At 35.2% G+C, this 20,547-nt stretch overlaps 3 protein-coding genes across 3 annotated transcripts; 1 reads left to right on the plus strand and 2 right to left on the minus strand.

Moving 5' to 3' along the window:
* Positions 1-367: 367 nt before the first annotated feature.
* LOC129280083 (uncharacterized) lies at positions 368-3,941 on the minus strand. The gene is made up of 4 exons (XM_064112542.1): positions 3,656-3,941; positions 2,969-3,253; positions 1,842-1,940; positions 368-1,281 (listed from the first exon to the last, which is right to left on the minus strand). The coding sequence occupies exons 1-4, from the start codon at positions 3,771-3,773 to the stop codon at positions 473-475; spliced, it is 1,311 nt and encodes a 436-aa protein (XP_063968612.1). The 5' UTR covers positions 3,774-3,941; the 3' UTR covers positions 368-472.
* Positions 3,942-5,958: 2,017 nt separating this feature from the next.
* On the plus strand, positions 5,959-9,167 carry LOC129280082 (interleukin-17D-like). Its single transcript, XM_064112426.1, has 2 exons — positions 5,959-6,168; positions 6,815-9,167. Exons 1-2 carry the CDS (start codon positions 6,160-6,162, stop codon positions 7,382-7,384), a joined length of 579 nt encoding a protein of 192 aa, XP_063968496.1. The 5' UTR covers positions 5,959-6,159; the 3' UTR covers positions 7,385-9,167.
* Positions 9,168-12,299: 3,132 nt separating this feature from the next.
* LOC129280081 (interleukin-17D-like) lies at positions 12,300-15,502 on the minus strand. Its single transcript, XM_054916134.2, has 2 exons — positions 15,331-15,502; positions 12,300-14,701 (listed from the first exon to the last, which is right to left on the minus strand). Exons 1-2 carry the CDS (start codon positions 15,334-15,336, stop codon positions 14,135-14,137), a joined length of 573 nt encoding a protein of 190 aa, XP_054772109.2. The 5' UTR covers positions 15,337-15,502; the 3' UTR covers positions 12,300-14,134.
* Between the last annotated feature and the right edge of the window lie 5,045 nt (positions 15,503-20,547).

The following is a 20,547-nucleotide window of genomic DNA, read 5'->3' on the forward strand; positions in this document are numbered from 1 at the left end:
TCCAGTGTATGGAAGAGTGCAAAATGTTATACATTTATATAAATATATATGTATATAGTGTGATGATAAGTTTACTTCTACCAATCGCTGTAGAGTTGTGAATATTAAACATAAATGAGATGACTTTCCTAAAGAACGAGATAGGATACGGTCATACTTAACTATCACAATAGTCTGTAAATACAGACGCTTCTGACGAAGTCTCAATTAAAAGACGAAAGCTAAAGCAAATAATGGTGTCCTGCGTCATCTGTTGAGTTGGCCTCGCCTCATCTCATTATATATATATATATATATATTTATATATATATATATATATATATATATATATATATATATATATATTAGATTTATATCAACTGTGTAAATACTTCTGTACTTAGGTCCTCACTCACAGGTACGTACACTCTGGTTAATAGCGTTTATTCTGTTCTAAGCATGACATATTATCAATCAGTTCTTCGCGACGCCGTCATTCTATTACTTCGTCACTATCAGTTTTGGAGTATAATTCTAACGTTTGATTTCCTGAACCTGCTGAACGATGTACGTTCCTTGAATAGTATACTTGCATGTTCTCGACGTCGAGTGAATCTTCCAATTTTGCTCCACCGATCGGTGCAGGGTCATTTTCATTGGCATATGCTTTTGAAGGTTCGTCTTTCATATCACATTTCGGTAAACGTGAAGAGTAATAGACCTTTGGCGTAGGATTCGGCACGGGATGTATGTCAGGTTCTGCCAAAAGGTATCCATCCTCAGCAATCCTGTTCACCCTCGCAGGACCTTTGAATTGACTTCGCTCGAGCTTGGGGTAAGTATACTCGTGGATCTCATCAACAGAGGGAGTACTTCTTACAGGATCCCCTTGACCTGAGTCAAGGTACTCGTGGCCCAGGGCGATGCCAACCGAAGGTACAGAACTTTCTACAAAGTCCGGCTCATGGTAGATTCTTTCCTGTAATACATCATCCGATGTTGGCGTTGGTTGCACAGCTTCTTTCGGAATGTTCGGCAGTTCCGGCATTATCTTTGGAGGCTTGGATTCTCCTTTTAGGGGAACTTCTTCTTGAATTGTCTTACCATGGACACCTATTCGGTAACGATCATTGACAGTTGCTTGTCTGTCTGCTCTGCTTGTGTCTTTCACTGAAAGGGGCCTTTGCGCGGCGTGCTTTCGTCGACAATATACCAATATACCAACAGCAACAGACAGTAAGACAAGTGATACTGCAGTGCAGACTGGTATGATGATTGGAACACGTAAATCTGAAGGAGAATCTATATACATGTAGGAAATAAACAAACAACAAAATAGTAAAATGAAAAAGGAGAGGACCGTAAAGTATGCAAATGTGTATCATCGTTTTGTCTGACAATTTACCTACCCCCCAAAAAAAAATCGACAAGTTGTACATTAAATGAATGAATAAATAAACACATAATAAATAAATAAATGAATAAATACATGAATAAATAAGTGAATAAATGAATGAATAAATAAATAAATAAATAGGTAAATGAAGCGAACTAGACTGAAGAGGAAATAATAACAATAACAGTTAAAATGAATAAAGTGGTGTATTTATGAGTCAAAAGTTAATCTTATTCTACTCTGTATATACAAGCAGATGGAATATAACCACTGATAAAGGAGAACAGGAGGTTCATTGAATAATACATCAAGAGCTGAGCGACTGATATGGTGTTGCGATGTCAATCATAAGTCTTACTATTAATTGTCAATTTGTTACTGATCGCTTGTCTTATTTTTAATCAACAAGTATGAAGTGATTGGCTTTCGTGAATATTGATGTTTCACTAGTTCATTGGCAACTTACCACTTGACTGGATATTGATAATCTTGATTGTAGACATCCTCTCGTTACTCTGGTCGAAGGGGTTTTTGCAAATAATGTTCAATGATACCGAAGCGTTCACTGCAAGTAAGAAGAAATAACAAAAAAAAATCAATTCTAGATTAGAAGCACTATCAATAGACTAGGTCATAATTGTATTTCGCGCATGAACAGAAACGTCGTTTGAATTTTGATATCCAAGGTGGGCCACAAAGTGAATGACAGTAGTAGATATTTTAATGATGATCAAACTTGTCCATTAAATTGTTAAAAAATACTTATTTTTAGCTAAATCTACTGAAAAGCAACATCTGAAAATATCCCCAAGAACATGGACCTACTAGTAGGTCCGTGCCAAGAATAACCAACGTGCCAACGGTGCCAGAGTAATAGCATATTTCCAAATTCGATCACTGACGTATCATTGTAGCCATATTCTCTCTCAATTTGAAAAGCGTTTGTTTTTTATCCTAATCTGCTAATGAAAATAGGCCGCATGCCATGTAATAAAATTTGGTCATGGGGCAACCTAGACATTGCTGTCATGCTCGAAACTGAAGATAACGGATAATAACATGAATTGTGGTGATTCAAATTCAGATTCGAGAACATCAATATGAATATTGGTGGATACTACTGATATTACTACTGATAACAATACAACGAGACCCATCATTACGATCATTATATTTGAAATCAAACATCTGTGATAGATGTTTGATACCGATTGGATGAAAAGCAGTGTTAAAGAAACCTACATTTTACATTTAAAAAAAGATTTTGCAGAGAGCAATAACAGAATCATTCTGTAAATTCTCAAAACAGGAACTTTTCTGCAATTTAACAGAACAGGACTGTTTAAAAAAAAAAGGAAAATTATGTTTTATTTCAGGAAATGTGTAGGATTCCATACATCAAATACATATTTTCTGTAATTTTACATGAAACAATGTAAGATCTGGTATTGATTACAGGTGGTCTCGAGACTCTGCTGCAGGAACTTTTTTAAGGATATATTTTCTAACAGTGTATGTTACAATTATATTATTGCTGTCAAGTATATCAGTTACAGGGATTTCTACTTATTCTATTTTTTGTCTGTGCGTTACCTTTGTAAAGAGACATGGTTCTGTACCCTCCACAGAAGCTGTCCCGGTCTCCAATGCAGGGGACACCACACCGGCTGTCTTCCAGGGACTTGCCAAGACATCCTTGTTCCCCATGAGGACAGGAGCAGGAGCACTCTACCATGGAGAGAATGGCGGCAAAGGCAAACCCTCTTTCCTCGCAGGCTCTACTGCAAGTATTTGGAGAGTTCATACGCTTGTCTTTGAAGGTAACGTTGTAATCTTGGTCCAGGCAGCCGATGTTGTAGCACCCGACGTAGTCCCCGACTGAACAAAAACAAAATACCACAGTATAGCACATCTCATTTTTTGTGACGAATTCTTCAAACGATAAGGCCTAGAGGTATTTAGCAAAGCTGAACAGCCAAAAATGTCAAAACGTATCTGCATGTCGAATTTCCGGGGGGGGGGGTCAGGAGCCCAAAGGTCATACATCATATTGAACTTTTTTGTTCGTATATAAACGCACGCATTAAACGCATTAAAATGACTTCCCTGTTACTTTCCCCCAACATGCCTTTCTCTAAAGGTCTTACGTTACACACATCCTACTGTAATTATGGACACTACAAACAAATCCCTGAATAGTTTGACATGAAGCTTCAGCGAGATAGAGAGAGAAAAAAAATAATAAACTGGTAGAAATTACAAAATTGATACAACTCCTACCTAAGGAACATCGGCCATCGCAGTTCGAATTGTCATTCTCACTTGTAGAATTTTCCTTTTGGCTTCTGCACAGTGGAATTAAGATGAAATATAAAATTCCTATCAGCAAAGTATCCATGTTGTTTTGAGACCCAACTCAAATGCATTGTACCTTGTTAAAGTTAACACTATCTTTAGTGAGAACATCGAAACTGAAATTATGACAATTATAAACGACAAAGGACTTGACGTCTCAATAAATGGCAAAGGATAAACTTTTCCCGCAGCTGCTTGCAACTGTGGTATTCGAAGCTCTAAATTTTACTAGATGCAACTGTCGGTGCGAGGCTAGAACCCTGTCGGGCGACCAACAAAAGCAATCATCGTGCGATTGTGGCACGTCGACGCGCTATTCAATGCAATAGCTCGCACGATTCGAACGGATCGACGGTCGAGTCGCTCTTGAACAGTTGTATTCAGAGACCATATGCATGATCTATTGAAACCAATTCGTGATTTCAACCCATATAAGCCGTACAGACACTACACGATCCACTTGCGAAAAAATATAAATATTTCCACATATTGATAACTTAAGACTTAAATATTAAAATAATGGCATGGAACCTAAAAATCGATAGTCCATCCTCTCTCTATAAAAAAAAATGAGAACACACCCTTCTCCAAATCCCGATGACGTTATCATGGGTTGCAATTAAAAACTTATTTGGAATTTAATCTGAAAAGAGAAGAGTTGTGGTGAAAATACATACTAGCAACCATTGTACAGAACCTCAAGTTTTTTATAACTTTTGAGTGGAATCTGAATTTCATAAATGTACAATTCATTCCATTGTGCTTCGTCGAGATAAACTCTACTTCCCGAGATCGAAAAATGGCGATGTTTTTGGATATCATCATAGAATAAAGTGATGATTTGGGATATTGTAACGGGGGGGGGGGAATCTTAATCAGTTGTGAAAATCTGAATTATCGTCAAATAATTTTTTTTAAGTCTTGGATATCTGTTTTTTTAATCATATTTCACATATCTACACACACCATGATATTTCATTACTATTGACATTATCTCTCTTAATGAGTTAACTATTTAATCTAAATTGCTCTTAAGGTTTATTTTCAATATTTTGCTATTATTTCACTAAATTCTGATAACATCTTCATAAGTTGTAATACAACAAAAACAAATAATCAAAAATGTTTTCCCGGCAGCAAAGTTGGAATACTTAGAAAGGGTATCTAACGATTTTAATCATAACTAATTTGTTACGGGAAATACTATTTCTAACCAATTTCTAAAAAAGAAATCCAGCATGACGCAATTTTTACTACATGTTATTTTTTTTCTCAGAAAATCTGAGACCTAAAAGTACACGGAGTTAAACTTAGAAATGGACCCTCTTCATTATTCCTTATCTCATCTTTAATTGATTATATCGTGCATTAAATACACAATTTTCAATATCAATCGAAAGATACTTGCACTTTATTTGACGTCAAAACGTTGTGTGAAGAATAGGGTGTTGGGGAAAGAATTCAGGGAAAAAAGACTGGGAATCAGGATATATTAATTTCATTCCGGCAAGTGATAAACGGATATTACTTCCGCCGGGGTATAAAGTGTACCTGAGACAGGTTCAACCAGAACATTCTATAAACAGGCTTAAGTTTTAATAAATCATATATTTAAAGGATAGTTAAATTCATCGTTATTTGGTGCCAAAAGGGTGGCTTTTTAACACGTGAGGATCCCCATTTGCCTAGGGTTAGATAAAACGATCATGATGACCATATTGCATTGTGCAAGAATTTTCTTTAGGGCGGTCCACGTGGTGTTTTGCCCATTTTATATTAAATGAAGTATTTATGTGAATGTCTCGGAAAAACTTTACGAACTTTGGACTATTTTGGCAAACAATGAAACTCCCTAGTACCGGCCTGGAACTCGATATAGCCGTTAACCAAACAAACCTTGCGTATCTTAAGGTCCAATATACAGTTTTAATAGATCCTAGTCTTATAATAAACACATTCTATGGTCACCTATTTTTACCGGGGATCTCCGGTATTTTAGATGAGTCATTCGAATTAACTTTTATCCATCAGAAATGGGCTTTTGCTCAGTAGAAGTTATGGTGCTTTAAAGGGGAGCGGAAATTGTGTGTTTTTATTTAGAAGGAACTGGGTCCCAGATCCGCTTTTTCCCTCATCAAGAATAGGCTTTGACCTCACAGCTTCCCGGCAAAATATGACATAATCAATGCAGCGAGGGTATATAAGAGCTTGGGATTAGGTTGACTAGTAAGAAACACCTGAGCAAATCTGAAGCATCTAGTTAAAGAAAGAGGTTCCTGTAGTTCATCTAATTCTGATTCACTTAAAAGAAAAAAAAGAGGCTAAGTTGGTCAAAGGCACTCTTTGAACAAAAGACAAAAAAGGCTGATAGATACCAACGCGGGCGAAATCAAGAATCTTCACACCCTAGTTGTAAATACACGTTTTTGATGATGAAGGTACGTAAAAACTTCAAACTATCCTTCTACCTCTATTTGCTCACAACCGCTTATTTAATTTCTACCCCTCCACTCTCTCACTCTCTCTCTCTCCAGCCCCCCTCCCTTCACTCCCTCTCTCTATTCCCAATTTTCTCACATCCCTTTCATTTGTTTTATATCCCAATATCATCATTAGATTCCTTGACATGATTCCCTAAAAAATTATTTACGTATCTTAATTAGTAGTTATTTTGTTTTCTTTAGCAAATTACGTTTTCGTGACTTCAAAAAAACAATTTATATAATACAGCATTAAGCTCTGTTTAATTAAGGTCAAGTAATTCAGGTTTGGCATCCTTTACGTAAACATGTCTACTGTAGGTAGGAACATGTGGTTGCAAACTTTAAAGAGGGGGGGGGGGTGAAATTGCCCGCAACAATACCATATGCATTTCGATCCTTCATATTAAAGCATGTGTACAAGAAAAATTACAGTTATGGTTTATGATGATACTTTCTTATATAAGTACGGGTATATTATGAATCATTGAGGGATTATGATAGAGATAGATGATTGTATTTACATGTATACTCCTAAAAAGCTGTTTATCCTGAACATACAGTTATTTTTTTTCTCTCTTTCATATTTTGTTTTCTTCCCCAGATCTGTCTTGTAATCGTCGCTCTTATTCACACTGTCGCATCGTCACCTGTGCCAGCATCGTCATCATCAACATCGTCATCATCGCCGTATTGTCTTCCAATGAACCAAGCTGACTACGAATCACGAGAAAGAAACGGCCATCTCTTCTATCCAAACCAAGATGCATTCGCCGTTCAGAGTTTTAATATTAGCGACGTGGACCTGGGAAGGAAAGAAGCATCAAGCTGTCCGTATGATGGCCTTTCCAGCGCGAAGAGCTGCCCGAACGGCGCCAAACCAAGTGCTTCTGAACCAACCAACGCCAACCAGGATGGACTGTGCCCGTGGACCTACGTCGAGTGCTTCGACCCCGATCGCATCCCGATGTCAATTAGCATGGCGCAGTGTCAATGTTCAGCGTGTTTAGACCCTTACACCCATATGGCTGATCCTAACTTGCGATGCCAACCTATCTTTCATAATATGAAAGTCCTGAGAAAAACCCAGTGTGTGGATGGTCTCTTTCGATATGAGGAGGAGACTATCAATATACCGGTAGCGTGTGCATGTATGAGACAACGAGTTGCTTAAACTTGTCCCGTGCTGAGCAAGAAAAAACCCGCCAAAATACCAAAGATGACCATCACCTTGCCTCATTTACCATCTATAATAAATTATTTAATATCAGAGATATATTTTGTATTCATATGTAATATTTTTATTTTTGGCCTTTTAATTTATTCTTATATTTGTCAGAAATATTCATTAATTCAAACTATATTTGAAGCGATATTTGTGCAAAATATATATTTATTGTTATAATATTTCATACTTAATCACTGATATTTTTTTACCTTTGTCTTTATTTTTATATGTGTGTTTAAGCAGGTTTTGATAAACAGGTTCTGTTTTGGAAACAGCTTACTCGTAGACCATGTCAGTTTGGCAAATGTGTGTATCCACTGTGTGGAGTGTTTGTTGCGAAGTGATGATTTCTTCAATCCCGTAGTTATAACTTATATTCTTTACATGTATAGGATTACCAACGTGATGTATTACACATGACAAGGATTTTGTTTTCTTAATCCGAAGTCTGATGCTTATTGTATTTATTGTTTGACATTTAGACCAATATGTGTATGCTATGTAACTTATTTGTATTTATCCAAATTATTGATAGTTTTCATATCACATTTGTACAATATATATATATATATATTATGTCAATATGAAAGGACTGATATTTGTTGTGTATGCTATGTAACTTATTTGTATTTATCCAAATTATTAAAAGTTTTCATATCACATTTGTACAATATATATATATATATACTATGTCAATATAAAAGGACTGATATTTATTGTTTGTAGAATAATGTTTCTTTTGCTGCTTTATCATTATTATAAATATTTTTGCGTTTTAGAACGTTTTGCATAAACTGTTTCTGTGAAGCAAACAGCGTGCTCGTAGACAGTGTCAAGTTTGGCAAATGCTTGTATCCATTGTGTGGAGTGTTTGTTTACGAAGTTAGAAATCGAAATGTATTTTGACAGACATGGCATCAATACTAGAAATTACAACTCCTAAAACGCAATCTTGCCAAAATCCAATAAGGAAATTTTCAAACTCTCATCAATATATGCTGCTATAAAAGTCTGGAACTTTTCTTATTTCTACATATTTCTTAAGTGAATTCTTATACATATACTTTGTTTTTACTTTGTAATTCATTTAGATTACTATATTATTTTTGTAACTCTCTATCATCTACTCTCTAGTCATTTTGTTATATTGAATTGAATTTGTTATCTTTATATTTGGATGATTCTTTTTCATATATTCAATCTTTTAAGTTGTTGTATCAGGACCATGATGTAAAACAGCTGTGCTGATCATGTTTTAATCCTGTATAAATAAATTCAAATAAATACATAAATTTAATTTAAGTAAACGGTTGCCTTTTTTAATTGTTTAGCACGTCTACAGTCTTGATTTGAATACATGAACTGTCGTTATTGTTTTAAATAGTCAAAATATATTAATCCTATATTATGTCTAAAAAATGATCTAAATTTTCAAACGATACAAACGTAATTCTTTCTTTGAAACACCAGCTTCTTTATATCATTCACTGTTAAATGTATATAGGGTACCAGTAGTATGACGCCTCTCTCATGTATCTTGTGCAAGTTGTCCAAAGGACATCGTTTATGCTATACTATTGGATTTATACTAATTTAGGCTTCATAGCCATTATCATTATCCTATCAACTGTTTTCTTCAATATTGTTAACATGCATGTGTTAAAATTCAAATTACACAGTAAATTATTTATGGATATTCCAAAAAAAAACATTTGTTTGTTATTTTATTATCAGGTTTTCCACTGTCATGACTATATGGTGATTATACTGCTTGTCGACCTAACGCTGGGCTTTTGCTCTAAAAAAGAATATACATATCATTTAGATTTGATGTTCTTGATGCGTTTGTTTGTAGATTTATTTGAGTAAATGGGTAACTTTGAAAAAAAAAGGCTGACCAGAACGTTTGTTTTCTCTCCCTATTATTTGTTAAATTTTACAAGAAGTGATAAAAGGAACTTTTGGCTTATTACCGCCCCCGTTAAAAATATAATATAACTTAAATAAAAGAGGAAAATAATGTTTTTGTGCATTTTAAAAACCTCGAAATCTAAAAGTACATTTTAAAACGAGAAAAGGAAGGGAAACAAATCGAAAATAATGTAATTTTGCAACGTGAGTGTGTGTGAAGATTAGGTATGTGTGTGCGTACGTGCGGAAGGGTATATATAATTATGTTAAATGTGTTTGGGTGTGAATGCCACGGTGTAGGTGCGTATGTGGGGTTGTCTGTGTGTCCATAAAATTCTAAGGGTTATTCAGGATGTGCTGTATGTGAACGTGTATATTAGTTGCGGAGGTGCGGTGGCCGAGTTGTCTACACTGTAAAAAATATTGGTTTTTTTTTTTACCACCACGAGGGTAATTATATGTCCAACCAATTTGGGGCAGTATTTTACCCAATGCGGGAAGCATGTTGTCAAGTAAGGTTCAAGATACAAGCAACAATTACTTTAGAACGGGCAAAATTTTCATCACACTTGATAAATGAAAATGCCCCAAAGAAATGCCAGAGTTGGGTAGACACTTAATTATCATCTTGGAGCACTGTTACCCACTATTTTTTACAGTGTAAGCCGCCTGACGAGACACAAGCAAGTCTGGGTACGATCCTCGGCCATGGCACCGATATCCGGGAGCAAGGCATATAATTAACGGTGGTATATGCAATCCCCCTTAAAATGAATGAAATTGCTCTAGGCACTACTGGAAACAAAGAGTGCAATAAATAAATAAATAAATAATGACTAAATAATAATAATAATAAACAGTTCTTGTATAGCCGTATCACAATTATGAATAATATATCTATGCGCTTCCAAAGGACTTGTATATTATTACCCGAGCTGTAGCTTGGCAGCCGTAATTACTAAGATTACAGCGCACACGCATTTCAAGGAATACATTCCTGCCGGGTACCCATTTATCTCACCTGCAGCACAATGTGGATAAATTTCTTGCCGAAGGAAATTACGCCATGGCTGGGATTCGAACCCACGTTCCTCTGTTTCAAAGTCCGGAGACTAATCCACTGGGCCACAACGCTCCATCTAAATAAATAAATAAATAAATAAATAAATAGATACATACATACATAAATAAATAAATAAAAAATAATAAATAAATAAATAAATAAATAAATAAATAAATAAATAAATAAATAAATAAATAAATAAATAAATAAATAAATAAATAAATAAATAAATTAATTAATTAATTAATTAATTAATTAATTAATTAATTAATATTAAACAAATAAATGAATAAATTAATGAATAAATAAATAGATAAATAAATAAATTAAAAATAAAAATGAAAATAAATAAATAAATGAATTAATAAATAAATGAAATATATAAACATTTTTCCACTCTTCATCTAGCCATTGAAGTGAACCAGAGTGAAATGAAAACGAAAGAAAGGAGAGGGAAAGAAAAAGAAATATTCATAATAAAAGTCATTAGTAGCGGAAGGATTAGTAGTGGTAGATAACTATACTGCATCATGTCAGTATACTGCGGATAGTGGATATGACACACCTGAACGTGCCGCCAGCGCATACCTAGGCACGTAGGTTTGTAAATCCGTTTGCCTTATCCAATATCTTGACATCAAAAATCGCATTTGATTAAACAACTGTAACGGTATTCTTTATATTAACAATTTTATTTGTTAATTTGATCTTGATCTCTTTGTTTAATGCCTGATATATTGTGATGCACGTTGTAAACATTCGTCCCTATCAGCAACATGTTATTCCGATTTTTTCTTTTTTTCTTCTATAATATTATTATCCTTTTGTCTGATTGTATGACCTTAATGCAAATTTTGTCAGTAGAATTGGTTATGTCAGCACACAAATCCGGTCTGTATATCGACGTACACGCACACCCGACCCTTCACATTCACCCACGCACCTCAGTTTAAGGGGAGGCCCACCCTGACAAAAAAGTTTATTGTAAAAAATCGCAGAAAAAATCATATACATTATTGAGGGGCTTTAAGGAGAATCCATCAGAGAATTGAAATATCATTAGAAATTCGATTATTTGATTTGTGACGTCATATGCGAGCAGCTTTCCTGCAGATGGTATGATAACAACAAATCAATGAAATGTCATATTCTCAGAAAATTGAAAATGATCTTCATCGTACCTTTAGTATATCAATCCACAAATCTTTTTCAAATCTTTTCCTAAAGAAGGAAAATAAAAAATAATTCATCACAAACCATAAAAAACAATCTTTATGCATTTAATATTACATAACATATGGGGCAGCTGCTCCTTAATGACATCACAAATAAATAAATTGAACTTCCAATAACTTTCTTAATCTTCAATGGATTATCGTCAAATCTTCATCGATATTTTTGATTGTTTTTTTTTTCTTCTATTTTTACAACAAAGTTTTCACAAAGTTTCACTCAAACTCATTATCTGTTTATACTTACAATTCCTTGCACTGTCATGACAGTTTTGTATACACAAATTCACATTTCGCACTATACCCGTATGTCCCCTCCGTTAAAATCTAATAAGGTATTCGATCCTGTTAGTTCTCAACAAGTAGTTAAGTTTTTAGAGAGATCAACATTCAATGTGTGTGTGTGTGTGTGTGTGTGTTTTTTTCCCCCTGAAAATCTCAAATGTTCACTTCTATACCTTCCATACTTTTCTGTTTTGTTCTTACAGAGTAAACTTTAAGTTTATTTTGCGAGTCATATTTAGAGCCATGTTACATCTGCAAACGTGCATAAACATAATCATGAACGCACATATAATTATGAATATAATCTTCAACATTTATTTATCTCAAAAGAAAAGTACATAGAAATAAAATATCAAAGCAGTATAAACAATTTGTTCTCTTCACATTAGACAGGAGGTATTTCAATAAATCTTGCCAAAAAAAAGCCGGAAAACGTTTTAGCTGGGAACGCCCAGTTTTGTTCTTCTGGGTTACTCAAAACAGTTATTGATAGGAAGAATGTTTGGCACCATTCAGCTATCTTCATTTTATTATGAAATTACAAAAAAAGAGAAAGAAACCCAAGTTACCTGGTGCTTGTATGTTAAGAGCGACTTAACGAACGACTGATCTTTTCCTGGGATAAATGGTATACACTAAAATGTTCATTCGTGATGATTTAGCGCGTAAGAAAGGTTAACCAGTCGCTCTTAACTTACGAACAACGTTATGAAACGACCCACAGGATGCGGATAGTGACATTTCATTATACCCGGTATATTGTCCGTAAAACTCATTATCCTATTTAACATCAGGCAGTCAATTTGAGCATAGAATACATCTGTACATAAGAAAGATATCCTTTATAACAATCATTTCGCCCTTAAAGTTGTTGTTAAACATATGCATATACTAATTTAATAGAAATATATTTAGAAAGTTGAACATTGTGTGTCTTTAGAGTTATACGTCTTCCTAGAAATAGCAGCATACACCTGTATGCATTTCGAGTAGTTATCACCACAAAAAAAACGGTCATTACAAAATATAATTTTAAATAATTTACACTGGCTCCCTATTAGACAACGGATTATTTTTAAGTTACTTCTCTTTGTATACAAATCTCTCTATAACCTAGCCCCAAAATACTTGTCTGATTGTTTAGAAATTTATGTCCCAGGTAGAAAAACTAGATCCTCTGAAGACCCACTTAAATTAACATATCCAACAAAAAGAAAACAGACCGGAGATAGAACATTCGCCGTTGCATCCTCAATGGAATGGAACAAACTCCCTCTCACAATAAGACAATCCCCAACAATTGAGTCCTTCAAGAAGTCTCTTAAAACCCTTTTGTTCTGGGCAACTGCCTTCATTTAATATGTCATTCTGATTTTTGTTTGTATAAATAAGTTAACTGAAATTGTGAGCGCTTTGGGCCATGTGGGAAAAGCACGTTATAAATATTGAGTATTATTATTATTATTATTATTAATGTAATATTTATATTGTTGTTTTTCTGATACAGCATTTCGGGGTTAAATTGTTCCGATGCAACGTTTCAGGTTTAGATTTCCAATGTATTTTTAAAACGCCCTCTAAGAACCCAAACGAGATTATATCGCTTACAAAATCAGAATGGTGTTAATATTAGATTACTAATGTTTATGATTGTGTATCTAACTGTATGCAGCTCTCGGATTAATGCATGAAAACTCTTTATAACAACAATGATTCCCCTTCTTTACACAAAATAATAAACATTTACGGGCGACGAATTCTATGACCAAAACTTTTAAGAAAGGCTCACATGAGCATGTTTTCATTGAACAAACACTCCACATAGCGGATACAAAATATTTGCCAAACTTGACATGGTCTACGAGTACAATGTTCAATAAACAGAAGCAGTGTACTAGAAGGAAACGTGCTAAAACGCACAATAAGATAAACATAACAATCGATTTAAAGCGCACATCTTAAATATCAGTCATTAGATTTGCATGTAGGTTAGACAATATATGGATACATCATATGGCTTCAATAATAATATATTTTTTATAAACAAATAAGTTAAGCAACATATTCTTAGATAATAGATATGAATACAAATGCATACAATTCTGATATTCAATAATTTATAATTGTAAATGTAAAATGAGGCAAGGTGATGTTAATCTTTGGTATTTTGACGGTTTTTTTCATCATTCTCAGCTTGAGACAAGTTTAAGCCACTCGTTGTCTCATACATGCACACGCTACCGGTATGTTCATAGTCTCCTCCTCATATCGATAGAGACCATCCACACACTGAGTTTTTCTCAAGACTTGCATGTTATGAAAGATAGGTTGGCATCGCAAGTTAGGATCAGCCATATGGGTGTAAGGGTCTAAACACGCTGAACATTGACACTGCGCCATGCTGATGGACATCGGGATGCGATCGGGGTCGAAGCACTCGACGTAGGTCCACGGGCACAGTCCATCCTGGTTGGCGTTGGTTGGTTCAGAAGCACTTGGTTTGGCGCCGTTCGGGCAGCTCTTGGCGCTGGAAAGGCCATCGTATGGACAGCTTGATGTTTCTTTCCTTCCCATATCCACGTCGCTAATATTAAAACTCTGAACGGCGAATGCATCTTGGTTTGGATAGAACAGATGGCCGTTTCTTTCTCGTGATTCGTAGTCAGCTTGGTTCATTGGAAGACAATACGGCGATAACGTTGATGATGAGGATGATGCTGGCACAGGTGACGATGTGACAGTGTGTACGAGCACGACGATGGCGAGATAGATCTATTGAAAGAACAATAATAAAATAAAAATAAAAACATATGACACCAATGAATCATAACTTTGATCAAAATAAACGTATAAGGGGGAGGGTTCCCCTGAATAATTGAGAATCGTTAATTTCTCACTTCGTCTTTATTGATTTCTGATTGCATTATTAGGCCTTCGTCTCGTTTGAAGATAATACATTATTATCAACCAGTATAGGCCCTATCTCTTTGATCACGAAGATTCCTTGAGGAAAAAGAACATAATGAAATTATGAATTTCTATAACTCCACTGATCATAGGTTTAGCTCATGAGCACTGTACCTAATCATTTTGTCGAGTGGATCCACAAGTCACTAATTCGGTCCTTTATAAGCTCATTTGTCTTTGTCTACAGAAGGCGAATGTATTGAAAAGATATCGCACCCATTTATAACCTGCATTATAGAAAGCTTAATGTTGTAATTAAATAATAAAAAAATAGAAAGGAAGAAGATGTTCGTGTTATTTGGACTTTTCGATGACAATAATGATGTCTATGAAATGAAATGGAAGAAAGCGGGGGGGGGGGTCGAGAGTTTTAAAAGACGTTGAATAAGAATGGACAGAAAAATAATACAACGAGGTATGATAACTCTACGTACCTTCATTATAAATAAGAATATATTTTCAAAGGAGCTGCAAAGGAAATTATTTTGATTCCCGTGGTTTGGTAGTAGCAAGCTTTCTTCTTCTCTGTTTTCTTCGTCCAACTTAGCCTGTTCTCACGAAGTGAATCAGAATTAAGTGAAATACATAAGACACGTTTCTTCGATGTTTCTGATTTGTTGGGATGTTTCTTTCTCTTATATACACCATCGTCGCCTTGATAATGTCATTATTGCCGGAAAATTATGAGCTCGGTTCTTTTTCTGGCTCAGGGAAAATAGCGGATCTGGGACCAGGTTCCCTCTTTATAATTAAAGCAAATGATTTCCGCTCTCCTCCAATTATGCATGCCAATACGCCATAATTTCTACTGCCCGAAAACACATTTCTGATAGTAAGCGTCCATTCGAATGACGCGTTTCATTCTTGGGGATCCCCGGTAAAACTCAATGAACACTGTATGTGTCAATTCAAAATACATGTTGATCCTAAAGATACGATGTGTTTATTTGGCTAACGGCTATTTAGAGGTCCAGGCCGGTACTACACAGTTTCATTGTTTGCTAGAGTAGTCCAAAGTTCGTCTAACTTCGGCCTACTGGGCACGCATGTGGAGCACTTGTAATTTTTTTTTTTTCAAGTCTAACCGGTAAACTGCCCATTTCTTAATTTGAAAAAAAAAAGTTTTATTTTTGACCAGTTACCTCTGTAAAAGAATTAGGGTTAATAAATCACCCATTTAGATAATATATATGGCGATGTACGGCTAACACAGACGATGGTGACAGCAAGACCAAAACGTCAAATTATAATATCTGATAATTCATGTCTGACCAGAACAAGGTATGCCAGCCGGCTCATTTTGAAAATAAATCAACATTTATGAAAGCATTCGGTGACGAGATATCAATCATTACATGAAATGTTTAAATATCCCTAATTCTTCAGCCAAATAATAACAGAAGCGATGTTATTTTTATTCCCCTGTTTGGTGATCTCCCTTCCTAAAATTAGTGGCGAGTCATAGACATGCACTTGTCAATTAGCTATATCGGATTAAACATCTTGAGAATGGGCTGGGTCGAATGAATATATTTTGCCTTCCTGTTCCATTAAGAAAAAACAAGCCCTTTTTTCAAAATATGGAGTAGACATCTAAATTAGTGCATGTGTTGTGGCTCCCTTGAGAACCGCGGCATCCAGATAATTATATGTATTACTAAACTCAAAAACTTCCCTGAACTTTGCTACACCAAACATCAAACTCTCTTATCCAGAGCCAATTAAAACCTTGTTATCTGTTTAATGGCTAGTTCAACCCTTAAATCCTGCAAATCAAGGGCAATAATTGAGATTTTATAGGCTAATTTAAAGGAATCACAAACCGGGAATTCACTGTTATAATATATCAATAGTCCTAATTATGTTTTCTGGAAGCAAGCACCGCAAATCACATTGATTGTTGAGTTCTACAATAATTTCATGCTTTTTCATTATGAATTACAACCTGGGTAAGGAGAGGGGCAATCTGGTTCATTTTATTTTTCTCTGCTTCCTTTTTCTTTCTTTTGATCTCCATCTTTTTATCAGTTCTTCTTCCTGCGTGTGCTCTCTTTTAATGTATTCATCTAAATCTATCATTTATATATTTATATAGTGTTTCGGAGAAAATACATACTGGCGACAATTAAGATCCTTCTTACATGACGTCAAATTTATCAAAATAAATTGAATGTCTCATTTCGCGATGACCTTTGGAACCATTCAAGTTCAAAAACAAGTAGGCCTTCCTAAAAGAACTTGAAAGTCCAGATGTAAATAAACAAATTATACGAAATACAAAGTGTCATTTAGTACGCAGGTAATGCGCAGAAAAGACAAAAATAGGTCTTTTTTGATAATCAACGTCACCCAGAGTCACATTGATTTTGATAATTATGATAATTGAGTTTTCTAGGAACAATGAATACTCTGACCATACTTCCCAGTTGGGTAAGAACATCCGTCCATGTGTTAAACCCCAATACAACACAATGGAGTAGGAGGAGGGACCTACATTTTTTTCGACTTGCTATTTAAGGTCGCAAAAGAAAGATACATGTACGGAGCACACGCAACGTATATTCTTGTTTTAAATAATACCTGTATTTATCATATAAAATGATACTTTAAATTACTGAACAATAACCATATTGAAAAATTAGTTTAAGCAAATCAAGCACTTGCGTTGCATTTTAAAAAAAAAAATGTTATGTTTGTTTAACTACATGTATGTCATATCTGCACTTGTTTGTATTACAAGAAGATAATGCTATTGCTTCCTAATAAAGTGTGTATCTTTCCTACCCAATTTGGAAACGAACTAATACCAGATTTAATATTCACGATATTGCTTATTTCAACGTCAGTTTCAAAACATAATAATATTGAAATACTAAATGTCTTCGAAAATATATTATCGTTAAATGTTAAAGTAGTTGAACCCCATGCCATCTGACCACTCACCCGTGTTTGTATTGCTTTACTAATGTCCATCATACTGAAAACAGAATTTTAAACTTGAGCCCCCCCCCCCCCTTGACAATCAAATAATTTCCCTAAACATAGAAAACAAGAAAACAAATGTACGTACACTGTTCGCTTTTAATTATAACAATTCAATTGCATAGCTTCTTCCGTCGAATTTACCCCCCAAAATAAACACATTATTCAGCCTTTTCGAGGAAAACCATTGCATGGTAATTACAACAATACCGACATTTATTCATCAACGACCTTTTTTCTGTCGGTTTATTTAGTTGTCACTTCCTCCCTTATAACCAAAAATACCCCTCCCGAACAGTGCCTCAAATTTGATAAGGATTACCGTTAGGGTTGTTAATTAAAAGCTAAGACTAGTCTTCATGCACAGACCTTTGTTTCTCGCAATTTAAATTTTGCATAATGCAGATTCTGAAGTAGTGAGACTACACTGTGTATGCATGCCTCTACCAAATAATTTGACACATAGGCCCTTATTCTGAACTCGGGTTTAAATTAAGCCCTGGTTTAAAGTTGTGGTTTAACTATGGAGAGCCAATAGGGGCACAAATCCCTAACAGTACACATTCAATCTATTTACTCGTATGACACCGAAATTGTGTGGAAATTATAACTGAAGTATTTGTCTTCATTATGAAAGCAACAGGAAAGAAAATATTAAACATAAGATATTATACAATATGAACATTATCTTTAAATTTTTGGCTCCTCAAATTGTTAGCACAGAGTTAGACCCTGGTTTGAATTAAACCTGACTTCAGATTACGGGCCACAGAGAGATTGGCTTGTAGCGATCTGCTGCGTCCGCATAGCAAGGATGGCGCGAGTGTGGCCGCACCCTTTCGAAAAAAACCGGGGGTGCTTTTCTCGAAAAGATGAGTTGAGGGAGGGGAGCCAAATTAACGCACCTTTTCGAGAAAATTGAGAGCTTTTCACGAAAGGTAATGTTGTACCAGTTGTGTGTCTGTGTAAGTTTGTGTGGGGTATGGGGACCTACGTAGGTTGTTGGTGTGTGATGGTGTGCGTGGGTGAGGTTGTGTGTGTGTGTACGCGCCTAACTGAGGAAGGAAAGAAGGAAAACACGCATATTTTTTTGTGAACGCAGACGATCGTTACCAGCCGAGAGATAGGCGTCTATTCTGTACTCTAGCTATGGTATACATGCAGGTTAAAGTGTCAGATATTAGTCTGTGCTTGCAGACTAAACGAAGATCCCATCTAGGAAATCGATCGACCCCCCCCCCCCCACGTAATCAGTTGTCAATCAGTAATAATAATAATAATACTAATTGGCATTTATATAGCGCTTTATCAATCTACGACTGTCCAAAGTGCTTCACAATTATTCAGTATTACCCGGTCACTGGATTCATAGCATTTCAAGCTGCATGTTATTTGCTAAACCAACCACAATGACGGTTGTTTCCTACCGGTACCCAATTAGCACCTGGATGAGAGTGGCAAAGTGTGGATTGACGCCTTGCCAAAGGACGCTAGGTCATGGTGGGATTCGAACACACGCCCCTCTGATTACGAGGCGAGAGTCAGAACCGCTACACCAAGGCGCTTCCACAGTAGATACATGAAAGAAGGGTAGTTTTGATGCTCTAAGAAATGAATTTTTACGATTTGGGATAATTGAGACTGACACCCACTCCACACGAACACATTCTTACACACCCGCACACACGCACCGTTACACACACCATCACATGAACCTTAAAACAAGCAGGATATGGGACGAGGATGTATGTTCACTTGATATGAGAAACTTAAAACATGTGAAAATTGATTAATGGTGACAATTCAAGTCAGAAAACAATAAATTCGCAATCGATCGCCTGCACACAAAGTGCGCAAAAGAATGAGACATGTCACAACGATAGATAAGTAATCATACCCATTTATTTCATAATTGTTAGACAGTAATGTTAAATGAATTTGTAATTGAAATTTAAAAAGAGAAGGTAGAATGAAAGCAGCTTTGATAGGGTAGATCATGAATGTTTTATTAAAATGAATCCATCAAAATCAACGGCTTTACGATTTTTTCCCTGTTTTGTTAAATAGATAAAAACCCGGATTTTTTATTAATCAGTTAAAACTCAATTCTCCCTCAACGAAGCATCCAATACGACAAAGCCTTTCAATTCAGATTTTACAATTTAGAGCATTTATTCTAATTTTGATCGAAACGAGGACACCGTCCGACCCATCTGCCCACAATATACCTTTTGAGAAACAAATTGAATTAACACTGTTCCCATTTTTATTGTTATACCCTTCAAAATGTATGTGATCATTTAAATATTGATTATCATTAGCAATATCCCCACATAGTGGGTACGTTATATTTTCAATCGTCATTACTTGACATATTTTGTTTAAACATGACCTTATGAAGGCTACATACAATAAGATTTTCCCATTAAACATCGCATTATGATATTGAATACGCATGATGATATTATACAGAATACATAAAATGGTACGTCATTTATATTATGATAATGAATACTAAGGATAAACATAATGGCTACAAACTTGTACCATTCTAGCACAAAACTATCAGATTTTGATATTTTCAAAGAGTTCAAAAGGCATATCATGCGAAAGTAAAACTAGGTTTGCCTCAAATCAATAATATGAGTTTTGATTTACAAGTCCATTAG

The sequence above is a fragment of the Lytechinus pictus genome, chromosome 17 (genome assembly GCF_037042905.1).
Source record: "Lytechinus pictus isolate F3 Inbred chromosome 17, Lp3.0, whole genome shotgun sequence".
Classification (NCBI taxonomy): Eukaryota; Metazoa; Echinodermata; class Echinoidea; order Temnopleuroida; family Toxopneustidae; genus Lytechinus; species Lytechinus pictus.

Excerpts from the sequence above, each read along its gene's own strand:
- LOC129280083 (XM_064112542.1), bottom strand. The coding sequence starts at position 3,773 with ATGGATACTTTGCTGATAGGAATTTTATATTTCATCTTAATTCCACTG. Across the intron at positions 1,941-2,968 it reads AACCATGTCTCTTTACAAAG|TGAACGCTTCGGTATCATTG; the intron begins GTAACGCACAGA and ends TCTTACTTGCAG. Across the intron at positions 1,282-1,841 it reads TATCAATATCCAGTCAAGTG|ATTCTCCTTCAGATTTACGT; the intron begins GTAAGTTGCCAA and ends ACATGTATATAG.